This window comes from Alligator mississippiensis, chromosome 3 (genome assembly GCF_030867095.1).
Source record: "Alligator mississippiensis isolate rAllMis1 chromosome 3, rAllMis1, whole genome shotgun sequence".
Lineage (NCBI taxonomy): Eukaryota > Metazoa > Chordata > Crocodylia > Alligatoridae > Alligator > Alligator mississippiensis.
The window spans coordinates 104,568,601-104,590,841 of record NC_081826.1 but is presented as its reverse complement, the minus strand read 5'-3'; the positions used below and the strand labels follow the sequence as shown (position 1 = coordinate 104,590,841).

General features: G+C 40.8%; 1 protein-coding gene across 3 annotated transcripts in view; it reads left to right on the top strand.

The window, feature by feature from the left end:
• RTTN (rotatin) overlaps positions 1 to 22,241 on the top strand; it is a 147,287-nt gene that overhangs the window by 16,661 nt on the left and 108,385 nt on the right. For all 3 annotated transcript variants that reach the window (XM_059724270.1, XM_059724269.1, XM_059724271.1), the window contains exons 9-11: positions 1,172 to 1,353; positions 14,147 to 14,262; positions 19,021 to 19,191. In XM_059724270.1, the coding sequence (XP_059580253.1) occupies positions 1,172 to 1,353; positions 14,147 to 14,262; positions 19,021 to 19,191 (469 nt within the window). The remainder of the gene's footprint in view (positions 1 to 1,171; positions 1,354 to 14,146; positions 14,263 to 19,020; positions 19,192 to 22,241) is intronic.

Genomic DNA, 22,241 nt, shown 5'->3' with positions numbered 1-22,241 from the left:
ACATTATAGATTAGAGAAGCTCAGATTATCAGTTTTAAACGTGTGTCTTAGGAGAGCCATTATGTAAAAAGTTATTTAAATCCATCTTAACTTTACATTTCAATTTTTATTAAGGATTTATATAATGCTGTAAATGAGCCTCATGCGTTACATAACATAGAATTAGCTCCTTCCCCTGCTCCAGAGGCATAGCAAGCTGGAGGTGGAAGAGAGAGGGGAGAGGAATTATTCTGACAGCTAGTGGGGTATGGTGGCAGGATGGGGGAAGTGGAGTCTTATCTGCTCCAGCTCTCTGCACACTGGCAGCAGCTGCTATTTGTTGCGACTCCTACTGTAGCAGCATGGGCTTGGGCCACTTCAGCTAAGGAACAGGTTTGGTGCACACCTGCTGCAGCAGGCCCATGGTACAGACTCCCCAGGAGTCTCTTCTGGTGCCCTGTTTTCTCTCTTTCCCCTCCCCCCCCCCAACCTCTTGATGCCCTGTTGGGTATGGGGCTGTAAAGATTCTCTGGGAGATGGTAAGGAATGCCATTCCACCTGGTTCACTTACCATTCTTCCCCCCTCCCTTGTGGCAAAGGCTGCTGTGGGGAGGAGGAGCCATTGTGGCAGACCTGGCCCATGAAGAGCCCTGGAGTCACAGTCTATCTCATGGGGCTGAATAAGTTTGACATCTGGACCACAGTGCTGTTCCTGGGCTGGATCTGGACCCACATCTGGCAGTGGGGTGAACAGTGGTACCATGAAATGCAGAATTTAACTCAACTGTTGATCTTCTAAAAAGTTTAACAGTAAAAAACATACTATTGATGTATATCCTTGATTGTTTTTAAAGACGACTTTAAAAGGGAGGAAAAAGAATTGGTCCCTATTTTTCCACATTGTATAGAAAGCTTATGTGGCTCTTAGGATTCTTCTTGTTTTTACATTTTAAAAAAGAAAATTTGAGGAGCATCATATTTGACGCACTTGATGTTTCCAAGATTAAAAGTCACTCCCTCTATCTTGTGGGGGGAGGGGGGAAGGAAGGCTTTCTTTATAAAATAAAGGTAGGTGGATTCTGTTCCTTTTTTCACCTCTTTGAGTCATTGTTGTTTGGTTTTTTTTATTATTATTAAAGAGTAGTTAGTTTTGTCTTCTGAGGCAGTGCTTAGTCCTACTTTTGTTTTGTAGTGAAAGCAGTACTCCGGCTCCTGCAAATTCCAGATTATCTCTGCAGTCGCCACTGGATATAGGAAACAATGGCCTGCCAGAGGTGGAAAATGAGGACTCTTTGGAATTACAGATGCAACAGCTCAGCCTTCCTCAGTTTTGTGTGTCCATCCTGGAATATGCTGTACCTCTTTTAAGAACAGGTGAGTGGGTATGGAGTGCTGTATTAAATAAGGATTTCTGCAGGCATAAAATAGTATTTTTTTTGCATTGCTTTTTTATCTAACACAGTGGTAAGATGCTTTCTGTTTTTAATATAATACAATAATTTATTTTGAATTACAAGGCACTTAGTAAAGAACATATATCAACTTTAGCATTATATAATGTCTACAATGAATGACTTAGGATGAGGAAGCATACCAAAACATAGGAATTGTAACCTGGTGGTTTTGTTATGGAACATTTTGTTCAGGCCCTATAGATTCTGAATCTGACTATTTTGCCCTAGGAGAAGGTCCTGGGAGAAGGGTTGAAGGGAAAGTTAGAATTCAGTGGGTAGATACCTGATTTAATTAGGAAGAGGGAGAGAGAAAACAGAAGAATGGAATGAGAGTGAAAGAGAAGAGAAAATCATGGGCTTAAACGAGATGTAGTGGGGAATATGGGTGTGTAGTTGGAAACTAAAGGACTTAGTAAAATTTTGCTTCTTTTTACTCCTGGTATGAGCCTGGGGCACTCTTCTTGTAAATCAAAAGTTTGTTTTATGTAATTCAATAATTTGATTTAATATATGGATTTATTTGGGGGTATGATTCTGTGAACATGTGTTACATAAAAGTGTCTTTAGTTTAAAGAGGCTCATAAGGTATGTTTAATATAGTATACACAGTTTCATAAGTATAGCATGCTTAAAATTTAAGCATAAGTTTTGAGAGAACTGGGAAAAAAATGTATGTATGGTAAAGAGAAGCTTGTCTACTAAAGGAGTACAATGTTTCCACTTTACTGTTATCCTCAAATTGTCTACCTCTGAATAAATATAGTAGAAAAATATCACATCTAGGTTCAATAGAACCTTTTCTATAGTGGTAAACTCAGAATCTTTGGGAATTTTTCTTTTCTATTTCTGGTTCAAAGGTTCTGTATTCTAAGAAAAGGCTAACAGATTCATTATGAAATATATTATATGCTCCTTGATTCTTTTTCACTTTTGTAGACCTAAAATCTTGTTGATTATACAAATGATTTAATTTCAGGAAAGATCCTTTCTTTTCAGACACAGAAGTGCTTTTCCTATAACAAAGTATCCAATTCCTCTTTTAAAATATTACTCAAAATACATAGGTATAAAAATGGTAATTTATTCAAATCCCTTTTCATTAGAATTGGAAACAAATATTTATGTGTAATGTGCATTGAATTAAGGATAATTCTTCTGTATCTCTCTGTTAAGGCTTTTTAGAATGATTATGAGCAGTGTAATAAAATGTGTGCAGTACTTTATGAATGTAGAATTTATGAAGTATGCATTGGTATTTAGGGGGGGTTGTTTTTTAAACCATGGAGATGCAAATGACCCTCGTTCTATTATATGTTTCATCATTAAATGTTTCCCCCCTAATATCATTTTTTTACAGTAACCTTCAGCATTTAAATTCTCCCTCAGTAAACTTGCACAAATCAATTTTAAATAAAAGCAACTTGTTCAATCGGATTATTTCTATAAAAATAATATCCATCTGAAGAAAAAATAAAATCACTCACACAGATCTTTTGTCTGTGGGGTAACTTCCCAGAGGCCAATTTCTGTGGGACAGTCTTCACTTCAATGAGTGGAGAAAATATTCATATGCTGGTTAAGCCTCAGAGCTTTCTGTACCACCAACATGTCTTTTCATGAATCTTAGTATTCAGATGGACTCCAGTACATCACATATATTTTTATTTCCACTTTTGAATTAATTTTAATTGATTTAACTGTTATTTACAAAGTAGCAAAACACGCTTTGAAGATTGAAATAAACAAAAACATAACAAGCCCAGGTAGATGCTTAGCTATACTTTTAGATGAAGCTTTCAAGTCTGTGGTTAGACAATATATGTCATTTCGTGGCTATTCTTGTCGAACCTCATGTTGGAATGATGGTATTTGTGTATTTTACTAGAAAAAAACAAATTGTTTAAGTCTCTGTGTTTAAAAAAAAAAAAAGCAGGAAATAGGACAGTGGAAATCTTGTTTGAGTTTACTAAAAAAAACCAATCGGCTAGGTTATAGAACGGAACTAAACTACTCTTGCTGTAAGAAAGCTACTTAACCTACTAGTCATATTAGTTGACTTGCTAAAAAGTCCAAATTATTTTGACACTATTTATTTTAATTTTTTTATTTTACAGATGCACGCACAAACTTAAATTGTCTGGCAAAATTATTTGCAATTCAGGTTTCACTCGCTCTATGCAGGTTTGGTATGTGGGAATTCACTCTTATGCTATGACCCTTTTTATACCAAAAAATCATTATATGTGAGGGGTGTAGGTTGTAGCTATGTTGGTCTAAGGACATAGGCAGACAAAGTTCTTTGAGTGAATCTGATATCTTTTATTAGATCAATTTAAATAGTTGGAAAACAATTTTTAAGCAAGCTTTCGGGTTCAAAAACTCTTCATCAGGCTAAGGACGTTTCGGCAGTTGGTGTGTGCTCTTCCTGGATGGAATGAGAAGTAAAGAAGCCAGTGGTTTGGCTGGTATGTATACAAGATAGGTAGTCAGTGAAGATGTAGATTGAGGAGTCAATGGGTGAGAGACAAGCTGGGTGGGGTGGGAAGAAAGTAGGGGGATGAATAGTGGAGAAGTACCTGGGGAGTCAGATGTCAGGCGGGTTATAATGTGTCATAAACCCAATGTCTATATTTAGTCCATGATTTTTAGTGTCCAGGAGGTTGATGAAGTGGAGTTCATAAGCTCGTCTCTGGGAAGTGTTTTGTAAGTTTCCTTTGAGGATCAGGACTGAGAGATTGGAGAGAGAGTGGTTTTCTTGTGAGAAATGTGCCCCCACAGGTAATTGGGTATTCCTGTCTTTGATAGATTTCCGGTGTGCATTCATTCTGGTGCGCAGTTGTTGTTTGGTCTCTCCTACGTATTTTCCATCAGGACATTTAGTGCATTGGATGAGATGTATTACATTTCTGGAGGTGCAGCTGTAAGATCTGGGAATACTGATGGCTCTGTTGTGGGGGGTGTAGTGACTGTAGGTGGTGGTGGAGATGTGTTGGCAGGTTTTGCATTTCTTGTCATGGCATGGTCTGGATCCATTTGGTGTGTTCTGGGCTTGAGGAAGTTTGCTTCTGGTGATGAGGTTAGCGAGGTTCAGTGCTTGTTTGAAGGCTAGGATGGGTGGCTCTGGGAAGATCTCTTTAAGAATAGGGTCTGTTTCTAGTGTGGGTTGCAATTTTTTGAGGATTTTCCGTATGGGTTCAAGGGAGGGGTGATGTGTTGTAACCAGCGGTGTGCGATTTGTGGGGGGTTTTCTTCTGTACTGCAGCAGTTCTTCACGTGGTATCCGGGTGGCTCTTTCAAACGTGCAATCTCTCTCTCTGGAGGAGTGTCCTTGTTGGGTGAAAGCCTTTTTAAGATTGGTGAGGTGGCAATCCCGGGTGTTCTCTTCAGTGCAAATTCAGTGGTATCTGTGGGGTTGGCTGTATATCACAGCTTTTTTGGTGTGTTTGGGGTGATTGCTGGTTCTGTGCAGATATGTATGTTGGTCTGTGGGTCTCTTGTATAACAAGGTCTGTATTTTACCATTATGGATACTGATCATCATGTCTAAAAAGGAGATTTTGGTGTTGGAGTATTCTAGAGAAAGTCGGATGGAGGGATGGTGATTGTTGAATTTCTGGTGGAACTCGATCAGAGATAGTAGGTTTTCAGTCCAAATGATGAAGATGTCATTGATATATCTTAAGTATAGCAAGGGTTTGATGGTGGAGTTCTTGAGGAAGTCTTCTTCCTGGCATACTGTGGGGCCATTTTGGTGCCCATAGCTGTTCCCATCGTCTGGAGGAAGTGTTGGTTATTAACAGTGAAATTGTTGTGTGTGAGGATGAAGTGTATAAGGTCAGTAATATCTTTGGGGCTGTGTTCTGAGTTGTAATCTTGTTCCTGTAGATATGTAAGGCAGGCTTGAATGCCATCCTGGTGTGGGATGTTGGTATATAGACTGGTAATGTCCCTGGTGACTAGGAGGGTGTTGCTGGGAAGGTGGTCTATGTTTTTAAATTTCTGTAGAAAGTCTGTAGTGTCTTGGACAAAACTTGCTCTGTGGGTGATGAGCCGTTTTAGAAGTGATTCAATGAAACCTGATATTTCCTCAGTTAGGGTGCTATGGTTGGATATGATAGGTCTGCCAAGGTTCCTTTGTTTGTGGATTTTAGGGAGCATGTAAAAAGTTCCTGGGTTAGGTAGTGGGCGGGGGTCAAGGTCTGTAGTTTTTCTTGTAATCCTGATAGAAATGATTTGATGGTATTGTTGAGTTTCTTGGTGAAAAGGGGAGTAGGATCTTCTCGTAGTTCTTTGTAGTAGGTGATGTCAGATAGTTGTCTGTTGTCTTCCTTTATGTAGTCTTCACGGTTTAGGATCGCTATGGCTCCTCCTTTATCTGCTGGTTTTATTACTATTTGGTGGTTAGATTTTAGAGATTCTATGGCCCTTTTCTCTGGTAGAGAGAGGTTATTATGGTGGTGTGTGTTGTTGATTATTTATTTCATTGTTCATTCTTTCCCTGAAGCAGTCAATGTAGCGGTCAAGGTTAAGGTTTTGTCCACTTTGAGGTGTCCAATCTGATGTTTTTGGGGTTGATCTTTTCCTGAGTATTGTCAGAGGATGAGTTGTTGTTGGGAGTGGATTCAGTTTGGTCGTGGAAATATTCCTTGAGGTAGAGGCTTCAAAAGAATTGTAGGTCTTTGCACTGAAGTATTTTATTAGGGTATTTTTCTGGACAGAAATTTAGGCCTATAGAAAGGACAGATTTTTCAGTTTTGGTAAGCCTGTGTGTGTGGAGAGAGTGATGATATTTGTGGGTTGGTTGCTGCTTTCAGTTTCATCAAGTCTGAGGTTGGAATGTTGTAAGGTGTTGGTGTTGTTCCTCTGATGGTTGTTTTGCGGCTTGGGAGCTTGTTCTTGGAGTAATTTGTTCCATTTCTTCTTTTTATGTAGGATGAATGTTGTAGAAAGTTTTTCGTGGTCTTTTTGTATCCATTGTATATTATTAGGGAAGATGATTGGATTTCTGTCTTTGAAGTTGTTGTAGTATGTGGTGATTTCCTTCCTGAGTTGGTCTCTTTTGGAGTAGATTAGGTGAAGTAGATGATTTCTAATTTTCTCTGAAGTTTTTCTGAGGGAAATTGACTCCTTTGCAATCGGTGTGATGGAAGCCCCCAGTCAGCTGCTTTTTCCGGCACATGGTGAGAGTGACCAAAATACAGTCTCCTGTGTGGATCTGTACTCCTCGCTCGTCTGCAACACGTGTTTTTGTAGTTGCCATCCCCACATTCACCACTGCCCTCTGCTTGTGTGTACTGTCTGCTGTTGATGAGTACAAAATGGTCTTGTAAAAGTGGTATAAATGTGTCTGGAGGTCAGTACAGTCCAGGTCTTGGAAAGTATTCCCTTTATGCGAATTCGAGTTATGTGCCATTTTCCAGGAATGCATGTACATCATAAAGCAAGGGAAACCTGTATATATTCATATATGTTAGAAGAGATGTTTTCTGCTTCATAGGTTCACTGAGTGACTTCCTGACCCCATTAAGTGAATGACATTTGATAATTACTTCAAACAGGTCAGAATGTTGCACACCAGCTTTTAGTACTAGTTTGGAATGTTATTCTAATGTGATCTGGTGTCAAAGATGTATTTAGAATAGACCATTTCTCAGGGGTTACAGGAGTCCTTCAGTTATGTCTACCACTGTAAAAGTTTAACATTTTTTTTTTTTCTTTTTGTTTCACCCTACAAGCTCCCAAACAGCTGCTGTAATAGTCTGTGGAAGGCTGGAGTGTTTTCCCTGGTTTTTTTCCACTTACATCTCCAAAGTTCTTTATATGGCTCTATTGGCTTAAGTCAGTGGCTGTCAACCGGGGGTACATGTACCCCCTAGGGGTATTTAAAAAGGTCTTGGGGGATATGCAGAACACATGAGAAAAAATTACTAGAGCTGCACCAGTGTAAGGAAGATTGACTGCATTGGCAATAGTCTTTTTTTTGCTGATATGGCCGATAAATGCCCTGTGCGTGCACGCAGCCACAGCGCAGCACATAGGCGGCCAGGAGTACAGTCTGGTAGCATGGAGAGCAGCTGGGTTTGGCTGGTAAGTCTGTTGTGAGGGAAGGGGTGTGGTGGGGGGGCAGATTGAGACCCCTGTGGTTAGGGAGGGAATGGGGCTGGGGCAGGCGCTGCATAGCCAGGGTGGAGCAGGGGATGGAGACATGAGCAGCTCATCCAGTGGGGTATGGGGGTGCCACTCCTGCCACTGCACACACCCCAGGAGGGCAAGAGGGGCATGTGCCCCCAGATCTGCATACAGGGCAAAGGCAGGCAGACTGTCACCATGGACTGTGGCTGGGGTGGTGCCTGGCTCTTCCTGGTGGGGGGGTTGGACCAGGGCTGTGCTCGGGGTGCGTGGTAGTGGTACTGGGAGTGGGGGCTACCATGAATTTTGGGGTGGCTGCAGCCCCTCCATAGCCCTGCTCCCAGCACCATCTTCGTCCGCCCCAGTCACTCCTGCCCCAGCCTGCAGGAAAAGCTCACCCTCACCCCGCACACAGATCCGGGGCACATGTTTTCCACCTTCCACCGTGCCCCCCGACAAGCTGCTTGTGGCTCCATTCCATGCCCAGCCCCGGCTGGGCAGCATCTGCCCCAGCCCCATTCCCACCCTTACCGCAGGGGCCTCAGTCTCCCTGTACGCTTGTTAAAAAAGGTTGAAACCCCCTGGTCTAAGTGATTATACATTTGCCTGGCTCCGGCAAGATGATCATGAATCACAAATAGTTAATAACCAAGTCTTTTGTGAGCTTTGTGTGCAGTGTGGACCCCATGAAATAAGGGTTGTTGTGCACAGAGTCCCTAGCCTCTGGGGTAACCCATTTAGCAGTAGTGGTTGAACTACCCTGGGAACAGATTTCTGGCTGAACAGTCATAGGTCCTATTAATATCGTAGATGCTGTATTTGTGCATCATTATTTTTAAAAACTGGTGAAGTACCAGGTAATTGAGGGAAAAATCAACTTTTATAACAAAACGTAGAATGTTAAATTATCCAGACAATGGAGTTTCATTTGATTTTTGGTTTAAGTGTAAACCTGTTATTGTGGCAGTTAATACTAAGTTTACAATGGACAGATTTGGGAAAAGAATCATTGAATCTCCAAAGGAATGGTGACTTCCGGGTTTGGAAGGCCTTTTTCTTGACTAAAGAAAGGGAAAATCTAGATGCCATGAGGAGAAATTATAGTAGAAGAGAAAATGCTGGGGAAGGGGGACTGGAAGAAAAATTAGCTATATCTAATCTTCCATAGAATTATTCTTTTTCCTAAGCAACTGCTGCTCAGCCTAGATTTTGGGCATGGAAACTTCCAGGTTGAGTATCCTTCCTTCATTTTCTTGACATCATCTTCCTACTTTAATCTGAATAAAGACCCGTAGAGCAAAACATATCTTCTGTGATGTAACTTAGTACAGAAAAATCTGCATGTGTGATTCAGCAGAAATTTGAAGTTTTTATTGAGCCTAAAGAACGCTTAACTGTTTGTTTAGATATAATAAAAAACTGTGTTGTAAACCAAGCCAGTTTGTCTCGGTTTATTCATCCTCTAATTTCTGACCACTTTTGCTAAAAAGTTTGATCTTGCTGTGAAGTTATCATCTGAAAATTGAAATAGTATAGACTGCTTTTGAACACAAAAAAATAAAGTGAACATGGGGACTAACCAGTATACTACAATTAAAAATAATGAGTTAGGCAATGCAAAGGCCATTGTCAGATGCAGGCCGTGTCTACAAACCAAGATGGAAACATAAGTGTAAGCACAAGTACACTATTTTTAACCTAGTGAGCATGGATAACAGCAGTAGTAAAGATACAATTGCTTAGAGACTGTAGAAGTACAGACTGTACAAGCCAGCTGGTGACTCTGGTTACAGACTTGGGTTACTAGTTTTCATCATTGTTACCATTGCAAGCTATCATAGATATGCCTAATTGTGTTACGGTCACCTTTCCTTTACATTTCTTCTGTATAGACATAATTGCATAGCTTCAATAATTAGCAAGAAAAAGGAAGAAATGCGAGTTGAAGAGTAATTGATTTATTCTTTGTTAAATGCATTTGAAAATTCTCCAGAATAAATCATTAAAGCTTTGCTTGCTAAACTAGTTTATTACAAAACCTGAAGTAAAACAGTGAGGAGCTATATTTTGCTAGAGAAACATTGACTCAAGTCATGACTTACGCACGAGTGTATAATAATGGGAGTCGGTTATTTTGGCTGAAGTCATAGGGGTTTGGGTGGGTGGCTTGTGGGTATGCAAACGTAACTGCTTTGTTCCACAGTTCTGCTCAACAGTTCGTTTTGCATTTTTAAATAGTGATGAATTCTGAACTTTCCTAATTAAGTGTTAATAACTGTTTCCTTGACCAGTGTTGTGGGTGAGCTGCACATTGGTTGCTTATCTTTGAACCCTTTTTATGGTGAAGGGAAATGGGGTATATCATGCTGTACTTCTAAACTCTTCTCAATAATTGCACAAGTATGCCTTCATACAGTAATTTAATTTTCCCTTGCCCTTTTAGTAATGAAACATTTATACACATTCTAAATGCAGTTGGATCACTAGCCAAGATACTTGTAAAAGGGGGCTTAACCTCACTGAATGCGGATAAATGCTTTAGTCTTATAGTTGAAGGAAACATAACTATATTTGACTCCTGAAATGAATTAGGTTAGTTTAGTATCCAATTTTAAAATGCCTAGTGCACAAGGTCGAGAGAACCTCGTTTTGAAAATGGTTGTCTCCATTAATTTTGGGCTTTCAAGAACTTTCTAATACCTAAAGAGCTTAAGTTTGGGTAAGTAATGAGTGCTTGATGTTGAACCTAGTACTATGTTAAAAATCTTATTTTGCTTTGTATTGAAGGCAACACAGTAGCTTAGTAGTATTCAGTAGACCATATATTTTAAATGCAAGAAGCCTCAGTTCAGAAGCTTTTCTAAAATAAAAGGATATATAGATAGATATCTATATCTATATCCTGAATTGAAACTCGTATACATTTCAAAACAATAAAATAATTCAGTTGTATACATCTTAACGTACTACTCAACTTTTCTCTCACCTGACCCTTGCTTATTAAAAAGGTGTTCATAATGTAAACCAATCTTGATCAGATGTACACTTTAAATATTTTTGGGCCTTCCTAATCAGCAGGGTTTGGTAGTAGCATTTGTTTCCTTGTACATTAGAAATGTGTTACACTCCAGAATCTGCTTGCAGAATTGATAGGCACAATTATATTTGAATGTAGGAATAGTCATCATTATTTTAAGGCATCTTCTTAGGGGCAAGTAAACTCCTGGTTTTTATTAGAAAAATGGTGCCATTATTACTACTTATTACTAAGAAACTTTTTTCATATGCTTGTCAATTAGAGCAAGCAAGGGCTCTCTCTTTTGCCCTGTTCTTGTAAGTTGCTCTTGAGGAGGATTTCATTTGCAGCTTCTGGCTCGGCTTTAGGTAAAAGCTACATGAGCTTTCACCCTCTCCACTCCACTGCAGATACTCTCCTCCACCCTCAAAGTTGCATCTCCTTGAAAGTTGTCATCTTTCCATTGCAACTTCTAGAGTGGTTCCTAAGGATATGTCTATACCATGACACTAGCATGTCCAAGCTGAGATGGTGGGCAGGACCTGCTTGGGACTCTCCCTCCTGCTAGCTGACTCCAAATGCAGTATATTTTGGTGAGCCTGCTTTGCCAAAGCAGCCACTTTCAAACCTTGGCCTCCTGTGTTCTTGAGAGTTACTGCTTTGAACAGTCCTAAAGATATGTCACCTCTGCTGTCTGAGTCATAGAATATCGCAGCTGAACTGCAGGAAAGTGCCACCACCATTATGTAACACAGCTGAACTGCAGGAAGGGCCCAACTGGACATCCCACCACCACTATGTAAATAGTACTGCATACCTATTCGCCACAAAAATCTCTCTCCAAAACTGGGGAAGCTTAAGCAGGGAAGCTGATTTCCCTTCCCCGTGCTAGCATAGGAGCACGGGGACTAATGTTGCTGCTTCTTTCCCTTCTGCACCTGCTATCAGCATGGAGAGAGGGGTAGAGTCCAGTCTTCAGCATGGCAGATACCGTTTTTAACCCTTTCATGGCCACTGATAAATTGGCAGTAGCTTTCTGGCTGGTCAGACAAAAGCTAAAGTGAGGGCTAAAGGGTGGAGATTTCACTATCATGAAACTATTTCTATTCTGACAATGAAAGCCAGTAACAAATTTTCCACAAAAATTCCTCCACAAGGTTCCTACATGGGTTGATTTTAGGTAAGGTGCATCTCTGAACTACTGCAATGTCAAGTAATATGAGATTTACAGCAGTAATAAAATTTATATCTGGAAGTCTATAAAACTTTATATGCAAATAGTCTCACTTTTTGGTCAGATTTTATTGGGGAATTTTTTTTCTTCATGTTATACAAGCATTACCTTTTTTTGACCCATGAGTATCCTCTGAACAGTTATTTACAGTAAGGGAAGGGATACTTTCTGTGCCGCAATGCTATTGCTGAGTCTTTCTTATGCCATTTAGGAATGCTAAAAGAGAGTGCAAAGATACAGTAGAACTCTCACTGATGGTAGGTGTGGTGTTATGTTTTATAAGCTATTTACTTTGCACCCTCCTGGTTTGGTATAGGCACTCTCTAGCAGCCTTAGAATGCACGCCCCGTTCAGGCGGCGGGATGTGTCCCTGGGACTTGGGCGCTGGGCTGCGTTCGACCCCAAGGGAGGCCCCGACACTCGCTTGTCACGACTTGATCTTCCTTTCAGTAGTGGGGTTCTCTCTTGCAAACCAGGCGCTGCCCCTTGCAGCCATTCGTGGGGCTCCACCTCCCCTACACCCCAGTCATACACCAGCCTTCAGGATGATGAGGTAGTGGATTGCCATCTTGTCTCTTTGATGTTCCCTCTTACTCTTCTCCCCTCTTGCTTGTCCCTCAGTATCTTTCTTCACCCTGGGGGTCTACGGGGTATGGGGCCGGTCCTGCCTCAACATCTGTTTTGGCCTTATCTTTGAGCCATCACATTCGACAAGGCTACCTCCACTCCTCTTCTTGACCCTTCGGGTCAATTGGGGATGCCTTCCTCAGTTTGGGCTCTGGGTGCCCTTCAAGATGCTAACATGAAAAAAGGAGAAAAGAAAAGGAACAGTAGGGGTTCGGGGCACAGCCCACCCCACCCCACTCACGGCTCCGGCGTCTGTGGTCGTCGGGATCCCTTGACGCTGTCCTCCTTGCCCCGGCTGCCCTGCCAAGTCGGATGTTTACCCTTTTAAGGGAGCCAGGACCCTTCTGGCGGGTCCCTGTCGGGCCCCACACAGATCCATTGCTTCTGTGGTTCTGATGCCCAGGGAGCAGCTTTGCCTCCTATCCCTGGCTTAGCTGCTGCTCTGCCTCCGGCTTTTAAATCTGCCAGGCAGCGGGTTTCGATGACATCCACCGGTGCTGCTCCCAGCCTCAAATAAAAGTGGCTGATGAACCGCGCTGGCAGCTCTTCTCGGCACGGAGCAAATTTTCCTGTCAAAAGTAAGTAAGCCCCCTTCTTAGGGCTTTTCGTTTCGTCCTTCTGGGAGCTCAGCCCAGCCTCGGGTCCCACCATGAGAGGGTGTTCCAGGACCTCCGTTTGTGTCTCCCTGAGACACGCTTATAAAATGCGTTCTGGAAAAATGCTTGAGCCCAAGCCCCTTTGCGTTGTGTCCCCCTAAACTGATACCTAATGGAAAGTGAGCTGGATTAGAGTTTGATTGTAAAGAAAGGGGACAAGTTTTGACAAGTATCCTTTCTAACTTAGGACCTATATTTTTGAGGGTTTTTTGGAGATTATTACTGTATATGAAACACTAATGTAGGTATACAGGGCCCAGAATCTGATGGCAGCTATGTGAGACCAAGGAGACCCAGAACTGGAGTATCTAATGAGTAAAAGTAATTGCAGAATTCTTGCTTGTAGCGTGGTTACTGTTGAACTGTTCTTACTTCATACAGATAGCCTGAATATTATCCAGTCTCTTGTATTTCTTTCATCAGTTTCTTTCATGTTAAACATAACAGAACTCCAGCAATTGCAGTTTTTACTTGCAAACTTTATAAAAATGCAATTAAATTTCTGAAAAATCGTATAGCACAATGGGAATATAATGAAGAAGAAAAATCCCAATAGCCTTTTGTAAAGAGAGTACTATTATAGCTAGACTCAATTTATGAGTGGCAGGCTAGCCATTGTGAATCTAAGAGGGTTAAAAGAGGCTTCCCAAGTAGAGTATGACTTTCTCAACAAGAGTTTGACTTAAATAGTGAGTTTCATTAGCTTGCTCGTGAATAATTATCTAAAGTAAAAATAAAACTGTCTTATCGTTAGAAATGTGAGGGATTGCTAATATTTTCAGGTGTAGAGCAAGTCCTCTAGCACATGATCTCAGTGTTCTCGGTAGGAAAAAAAGAAAAACCAGTCATTAGTCAAAGCTATTGCTGAGTGTTAACAGTGATGAGAATTGGTGCTAGCTGACTAGCATGAGGCACAAAGAAATTAAGTTCTGAGGTGTTTGGAGTTCTAGTACTCCATGCTTAACAGGGTGGCTTTCTGAACATTAAATGATTTAATATCCTGTCTCTGTTGGAATTCCTGTAGCTTCTCTTTTCTCATTTGCATTTCTAGGCAGTAGAAAAGTGACAATGCAAGTTCTTGAATTGCTTGCTGAAGACATATTTCTTATCGGTGATGCTATATCAGAAGATGTTTGGGAAGATAGCAGCCTCTTTGGATTAGAGTTGGTAAGTTTAGGCAGATATTTTTTCATTAAATTTTTGTTAATGGTATTTAATAGCTTGTCTTTTCTGTAAATATCTGCCGCTTCTACTGGAGAATATGTACATCTGATCACAGATTTTACTTTTTCAGATACTAAAACTGTAATAATATCAACAATTTAATGTTATTGGCGTGATTTTTCTTTTAAACTCTAGTTTTTCTTTCTTAATAGAAAATACTGAAGTTTCACCTTAATAAAATATCCAGTATTAATTTTCATTTTCTGAATGTGTTGAATGAAACACACATTTAGGAAAAGGGAACTGAGGGCTCCTATAAACATGTAGTGAGGCTGCTCTGATGTGCTGTAAATCGAATCTGCTCTGACACGCTGAATTAATTGAGTCTGCTGGAGTGCAGAAACTAATGCTCTCCTGCAGCCTCCAGTGTCATGTGTATCAGTGTCCCCATGCTGAAAATGGCGGCGGGGTGCTTTAAACTAAAACTTGTTAGGTGAGCTTTAGTTCAAAGCACTCCACCATCATTTTTCAGCACAGGGATGCTGGTACACACGACACTTGGGCACTTTTAATTAGCATGACTCGCTAACTAAATTGCCCCCCCTGCCTCCTGGAGCACATCTATAAATGACTTGAGAGATTACCTTATACTAAACCGAAAAGGACAACAAGATATGAGTGACCGGTGTAGAGACTACTCAAGAAAATTAAAAATGGAACATTGCTCTGAAGAACATTAAAGGATATATGAAACTGTTTAGCAAAACTCAGGAACAACTTTCTAAGTGTAAGTACTGTAAGATAGAAGACAGAAATGAAAATTGGAACATTTCAAAAGGCTTGTATAAAAACGTACATGAGACAACACACCAAAGCATGACAAGATATACCTGGAGGGCATAAATACTATTTTGGCCTGTTCCATTTTGGAACGTGTACAGTAGCTCAAGCCTTCCAGGCAACCCACAATGCACTGTCCTCCCCTCTTCCCCTCCCTGCTTTCACCTCACTCCTTTGGTGGGCCCCCAACACTCGAGGTAGGCTTCAGACGTCCCAGATTACTGTGAGACTCTGTCTTCAGCCAGGATTCTCATGGCAAGGGTGTAGGATTTCTCAGCCATCATGGGGAGAGGCCACAAGGTCTGGTTCTTGGATGGATGGATGTTGTTCCAGGAAAGTAGAGGCAAAGCAGACGCTGAATTAGATCCCTTTCCTCCTCTGCAAGATGGGGGTTGAAGAGCTGCACTAACTGTCCCTGTGGGAACTGGGAGAAACTAAGCTGCAGGTCATTGAAGTTCTCTGTTTTACTGCATAGCTGGGGAGTGCATGATGCAAAACTGCATGCAGTGGCCACAGTGATTCTGAAATGGAGCCCCCCTGCCATGCAGGCTTCCCCCAGCTTGCTGGCTCAGGTCTTGGTGAGCTGTACTTCGGAACATTAAAAAAAAAAAAAAAAAAAAAGGAGTATTTCAGCCAGACACACAGTCCTGTGTCACCTGCCCTGGCAAAAGCACTTCAGAATTCCAATTCTCCCAGGCTCCTGCCCAGCCATACGGGGAGGAGACAGCCTTTTCTGTCTCCTCTCTGTGACAGCGTGGTGGCGGGGCTGGGTCTGTGCTGGCCCGCAGCAGATGAGCACCAGCCAAGGCTATCATGCTGCTCTATGATGGGCCCCTGGGATGCTGGGGGACTGAGACCCAACTTCAGCTGTGACGGGATCTGGTACAGATGTTCGATAAAGCACTCTAACCTTATGTGCTTGAGTCTGATACCACATTCCTCCAGGGGTATTTTAGAGCAGGATCCATCATTTTTAAAGTGCTCCTATGTGCCGTGAATGTCTGTTCGGTTATGACTATAGAGTGCTCTCTGCACACTTCTTGTGCAAGAAGTGTAACATCTGTACCTAGCCATAGACAACGCATACCTACACCTGCTGGGGAGACTCAGGAGTGGGGGAGGAGGGTAGCATGTTGGCTGAATTTGCCAAATTTCTTCAAATTTCCCTCTAGCCTATATACTATATTTATAGCTGACTTTTTAATAGGGGCATACTTTTCCTGAGGCAGCCTTTGAGAACCTAAACTAAGTTACTTACTCCATTTATTTATCTCTGAAAACTAATAATGGCATAGTTTGTGTGCTGAAATTAATTATTAAATTAGCATTTTAGAAGAGAATTCTACTTATTGTTTCATCCCAGAATACCTTCCACATATTCCTGGATATCAACACTCCCAACTCTCTGCTTCCAGGATGACAATTTTTTTTCCTTCCCTTTGATATCTTTTAAAACACAGGGGATCATTCATGACAAATGCATGACAGAATAAAATTTAATATCAAAATACTGGGTACTGTAGTGGTTTTATTTTCATTTACCTGAATCTAATATGCACTCATTTAGTTTACATATCAGTATCACAGACTAGGGACTACCATGGAGTTTAAGTTCAGCTCACTTTTGAGTCCACAAGGCTTTGCCTTGATTATGAAAATGTCAGCAGGTATGAAATGATACCTCCCATAGTTTTGTAAAATTTTAAACATCTGATGCTGTGTATGCTGTTGTGTCAGACTTTTGCTGGTAACATTACCATAATTGTTATTTACAGGACCCTAGCAGTGAATGGCAGATTTCCTATTGCTTTAACCTCCTGGAATTTAATGCTGATTTCAGTCTTTCAAGGGCTGTTATTATTGAACAATATTAAGACTACACTGAAATTTTTCCTGAATGTTTGGTGTCAAATTAAATTTTAGTCCTCTGACTAGCTGTTATTTGGCTTGGATAAATATGCTTATTTGAATAGGACTGATGTGAAAATAGAACACTTTCTTTTATATAGAAACAGTCAGATCTCTCCCTCTTCTTCCCACCAAGATCTATACTAAAACTTGACCATTGTAGAGGTATTTTCTAGGAATGTGGAAGCAACCTACCTCTAACCTAGCACACCTATGATGCAACAAAAATTCTTTAGCTAGTACAACTTATTCAAGTCAGGGAACTGGTATAAGCTCTATCATCAAAAGAACAAGTATACACTGCAATTATGTTTGGAGTGAAGGGGTAAAGCGTTATTGGCAAACCCCTTAAAAGGTATGTTTGTATAAGCAGAGCAATGAATCATGTAGAGTCAGTTTCAGAGCTTGGAAATGTGAAATGGGCACTTTGCAGGGCACTGTCCTATTCTTTACTGACATCCCTTTAATACTGCGTATGCTTTCCGTACTTACTAGTTTTTGTAGCTTTTCCCAATTTGATGTGCTGTGGATTGAATTATTGTGCTGTCCTTTTCAGATACGGTTCTTAGTAATATCAATTGCTTCAGATTCTCAACATTTTGCTTTGGGTTCATAACTAGTAGTGAGACTAGTGTCCGTTAGAAGAAATTAAACTGATTCTATCCTTGATTTTAAAATACTGCTTTAATGGGCTTAAATCAGAGGGTTTAGCTGCTCTGTTATTGAGCCAGGAAGAAATCAGTGTTCTATAGTCTCTTAGATTAACATAAACCTTTCCTCCTTGCTATGTAAGAATTCACGACAGTATTTACTTTAGAAGAAATATTATTTGATTCTCATGTTTCCTGTAATTTCCTTAAATTTGGGACCTATTGGGTGCATCCAGATGAGTGTGGAGGTTTGTTTTGCTGGGGACAAGTAGCAGCGGCATACCTTGTGCTGCAGCTGCTTGTCCCTGGGGAGTGTCCATGCCACATCCACTCTGGCATGTGGCAGGTTACCCCCAGTGGGGTAGGGGAGGCTAGGGCCAGCAACTGTGCTGCCTCCAGCAACCTTACCAGAGATCCTGGGGGCCTCCCAGGGTTGCAGCTGTGACAGGAAGCCTGGCTGGCAGCTTGAGTGTGGCTCTGGTTTTTTGACCCCAGAATCTCCCGGGGTCAAAACCCCCCACTGTGCTTCAAGGTAGCAGCATGAGGAATGCCTCCATGCGTGGTGTGTGGCACCATAGAGGGGTCTGCAGCATCCATGTACCGTTTGTCCATTCTTATCAGAGTGTGGGCACTGAGTTGTATTAAATAGCATGCTAGCTGTTAAACATACCTCTTTTGTAGAATTTCTCTTCAGCTTTGACACTTAGACTGACCACCATTTTTTAAATCTAGTGTTGTGAATGATCAAAAATAAGGTGAGTTATATGTATAGCTGACTATCAGATACCTGTATTCTAGAAAAGAAAGTTTTGCTAATCTCCTTTTCTACACACTCCCTTTCTTGTGTCCAAAGAGCTGATTTCATTTGCTAGTGATTCTATCTAAGGTTCCTAATTTGTTCCAGAGACACAGTATTCTTTCCTAGTAAGGGTAATAGAACTAATTAGAACTTTGCTTTCAATGTTTCTCTTACTGGATAAAGTTTTCATTCTAAAGATTCAAATTAGGATCTGATGTCTCCACTCTTAAAGTGTTGTGTTTATGTAAATATGGCAAGTGACAGAAGTTCAAAACAGCTCCCTTTTTTTGTTTTTAATATATTTGCTTGGGGGGGGGGGCAACAAAATCTAAGCTAAATAAACATAGGAAATGTTGAGAACAGTTCCAGAACTTTTAATAGTATTTTTATTTAAAAGAAAATCAAAATACTACTACAGTATTTTATGTAAAATGAACTATATTTGTCTTTTTAATATTTACCTAAATATTTCAGTTTTATTTGTTTGAATGATGCTATAATGCTGTGATATTTTTTTCATTATGTTTTCCATTGACATTCTTGTATGTTTGTTTTCATTTGCAGAAAGATAAGCTGCTTACAGTTTTTAATTCACTTGGAGAAACCATATCCTACCACAAAAGCAATGTCAGTTCAGAGCAACCTGAGATGATGATGGTGCACCACAGAATGGCTTTTATAAGTATTTCACTTTTCACGGTCCGATTGTTACAAACCCTTCTCCCCGTAGAAAAGGTGAAGAGGAAGATTAATTATAGCATTGTTTATAATAACAACAGCAGCAGCAATAATGATAATGATGGTATTGATGAGGATGATAGTAATAGTAATTCTTGTCCTTTTGTAATAGTAGGAAAGTTTGAAGAACTAGTTCTCTCAGCTAGTTTGTGTTTGGTGCTAGTAGCTAATTGGCAAGATAAACAGGCTGGTGGATCTTGCAGGTGGTAGAGTCATGGAATTAAACAGCACTCTACCATCTGCTATGATTTTAAAGCTTCAAAGGGTCTTAAGCCATGATCCAGTACTGTTTTCCTGCAAAGATGGGTGTTTTTAAATACACTTTTTTCCATGTTGTTTTTGACAAAATCCGGTGTTGTTTATCCTCTATCATATTTCCAGCCTACCTATGAGAATGAGATCAAAACTTTATCATCAGCTAGAAGGAGGTATAGAATGTTCCATTCAAGCCTTGGGCAGGTCATATTTGCATGAGCAACATTTGTTCGAGTTTAAAATAAGCCGTAGGGGACCTGTCCTGAATCCCACCAGGCAGAAGCAGGTGGCTTGAAGCAGTAAAACTTCCTAGTGCATTTGCTGGCCATTGTGCACGAGGAAGGGACATTGGTATTACATAGCAAGTATTCTCTCATGAGAGTGTATTGTTAGCATCAGGATTAAAGCCATCACTGTACAGTGATTAAAGATGTGTCACTTCCAGGTACTGTACCTTGGAATTATATTAGTTCAGTAGATCGGGTCATGCAGGAAACAGACTTGAATTGACCTGATTAAGTGCCTGACTTACACAGGGCTTAAATGCTTAGATTGATTAATTGGATAAGAGTTTTAATAGGATACTTAAACAGAAACATAAGTTTATCACTGCTGTATTTTTTTCAAAGCAGTCAAAGAGCTTAGTGGTTTGCAAGGCTATGCTGCCCTCTACTTGTTATTAGCAAGCTATACTCTGTTCAAATAGTTATTTTTGTTTCACTTATTGTTCATATTAAAATAGTGAAGACCTTTTAGTTGACAGCTAGAATATGAAATGCCCTTGGCAATGCATTTTGCAGTGATCTTAATTATTAATTGAAGGGTACTGCGTGCAAAGTAGTATTATGTTGTGTTAAAGGAATCAGAACTTGTGGTAGAGGTGATATCTTGTATTAGGCCAACTAGATGTTTGCAAAATAATTTTTCTTTATTTGCAAGCTTTCAGGCACACACACCCTTCTTCAGGCATAGGAGAAAAGATTGTAAAAGTTCTCCTGGGTAGAAATGAAAGTTCATATTTCATAGGGGAGTTGAAGGTGTGGTAAAATCTCCTGTTTGGAACAATTCATTTTATGCAGATTAGGTTCAGAGAAAAGTTGGAATAGTCTGTTTACCTAGAAGTTGTTTGGTGATGAGCAGGATGTAGTCATATTTCCTTCTGGTTATGGTGTTTCATATGTCACACAAGTGTAAAAAGATGGAATGCTCTTCTGCACAGGAATTTCTTATGTGGTGAGGTATCTCTGGGCTCTGTGATAATGCAAATTACCTTGAACAAAGGCAAGAGCAGGGTCTCAAGTTTCAGGTGGTAAAACTTGCTCCTTCCTTGTAAAATTATGAATATTTCACTTATCAAATTTTAGCTGTTTTTTTTATCTTCCATGTGTCAGGTATCCAAGCTGTAGCCGTATTGGTCTAGAGGCAAAAGCAATCAGTATGTTGTGTTACACAGTCTTGCAGTTTCTAAGTTTTAGATAACAATCTAATACCATATTTACCCAAATCCAAGATGACTTTGAATTTAAGACAATCCCCCCATAATTATAGAACAATTAGATTCCATAAAAAGAGCATTATAACAAATTTATAATTTTCCCTTTATAGAATCTAATTACTGGGAGGGTCATAATAAATTTATCCCCAGCTGCAGGGGCTGGGGGACAGGCTGCCTCTCCCATGCACCTTACTCTTTTGCCACCTCTGCCCACCACCCACTGCCTGCATCCCTGCTGCCTGTCCCCTTACTCCCTCTGCCCTTTGCCACCCCTGCCATCTCTCCCCCCACCTGATACCTGTTTCCCATGTGCACTGTTGTCCTATTCCTGACCTGTGCAGCTGCTAGATTTCCCCACACGTGCTGCTGCCACATCCCCTGCCCTGTGCTGCTGACATGTCCTCCTACACATTTGCTACTGATCGGTCAGCAGCTCGGGTCAGGGGATGTGGCAGAGCACACGTGGGATCGGGCGGCAGTGCTGGTCAGGGAATGGGGCAGCAGCATGTTGGGTGTTGAAGCAGCAGTGCAGGTCAGGGGATCACATGCTGCTGTCCATCCCCCTCAATGTGCTGCAGGCCCATCCCCTGACCCTCACTGCTTCCCCACCCCACACCTGATTTCCCAGCTCGTGCTTCTTCCTCATCCCCTGCTTGATCCCAAAGTGTGCTGTTGCCCCATTCCTTCCTTGATTCCAGACCCTACTTCCACCCGGTCTATGGAACTGAAGGTTTTAGAAAACATGGAAAATTTTCTTTAATGGCTGTACATTGGAATTCACCACTTTGCTCTGCATCTTAACTTTCTGGGGTGTTTTTCCCAGAAATTCTGCAGCCTAACGCTTGGAAGGATTCTTCCGTGCATATGGGGTTATATGACCCCAGCTGTCTTTCCTGCCCAGAGCAAGAGGCTGGATCCGATGATCTCACAAGGTCTCTTCCAACCCTAAACTTCTGTGACTCTGTGAATGATTTACCATTAAGTAGCATATATTTGACTATTATACGATTTCTTTCTAGTTCTTGGGAAAAAATGTAGCCATACTAATTCAGTTGCTTATGTTTCCATTTCTATTCTTTTGTTGCTCAGTACAGTAGCAGAAGTGTGTGTGATTTGGGGTTTTTTATAATTCTGTGTGAACAGCAGTTAAGTGATATAGTTATCAGATTTCAGATGATTAATTTTAGCTGAGTAATCACTTAATGCTACCTAAGCCATTCTTGAATCTGGTGATGTGTTGTATCTGGCACAGTGTTACATTGTTTAGGATTTGTAGAAATACTTATAAAGTTAAAAT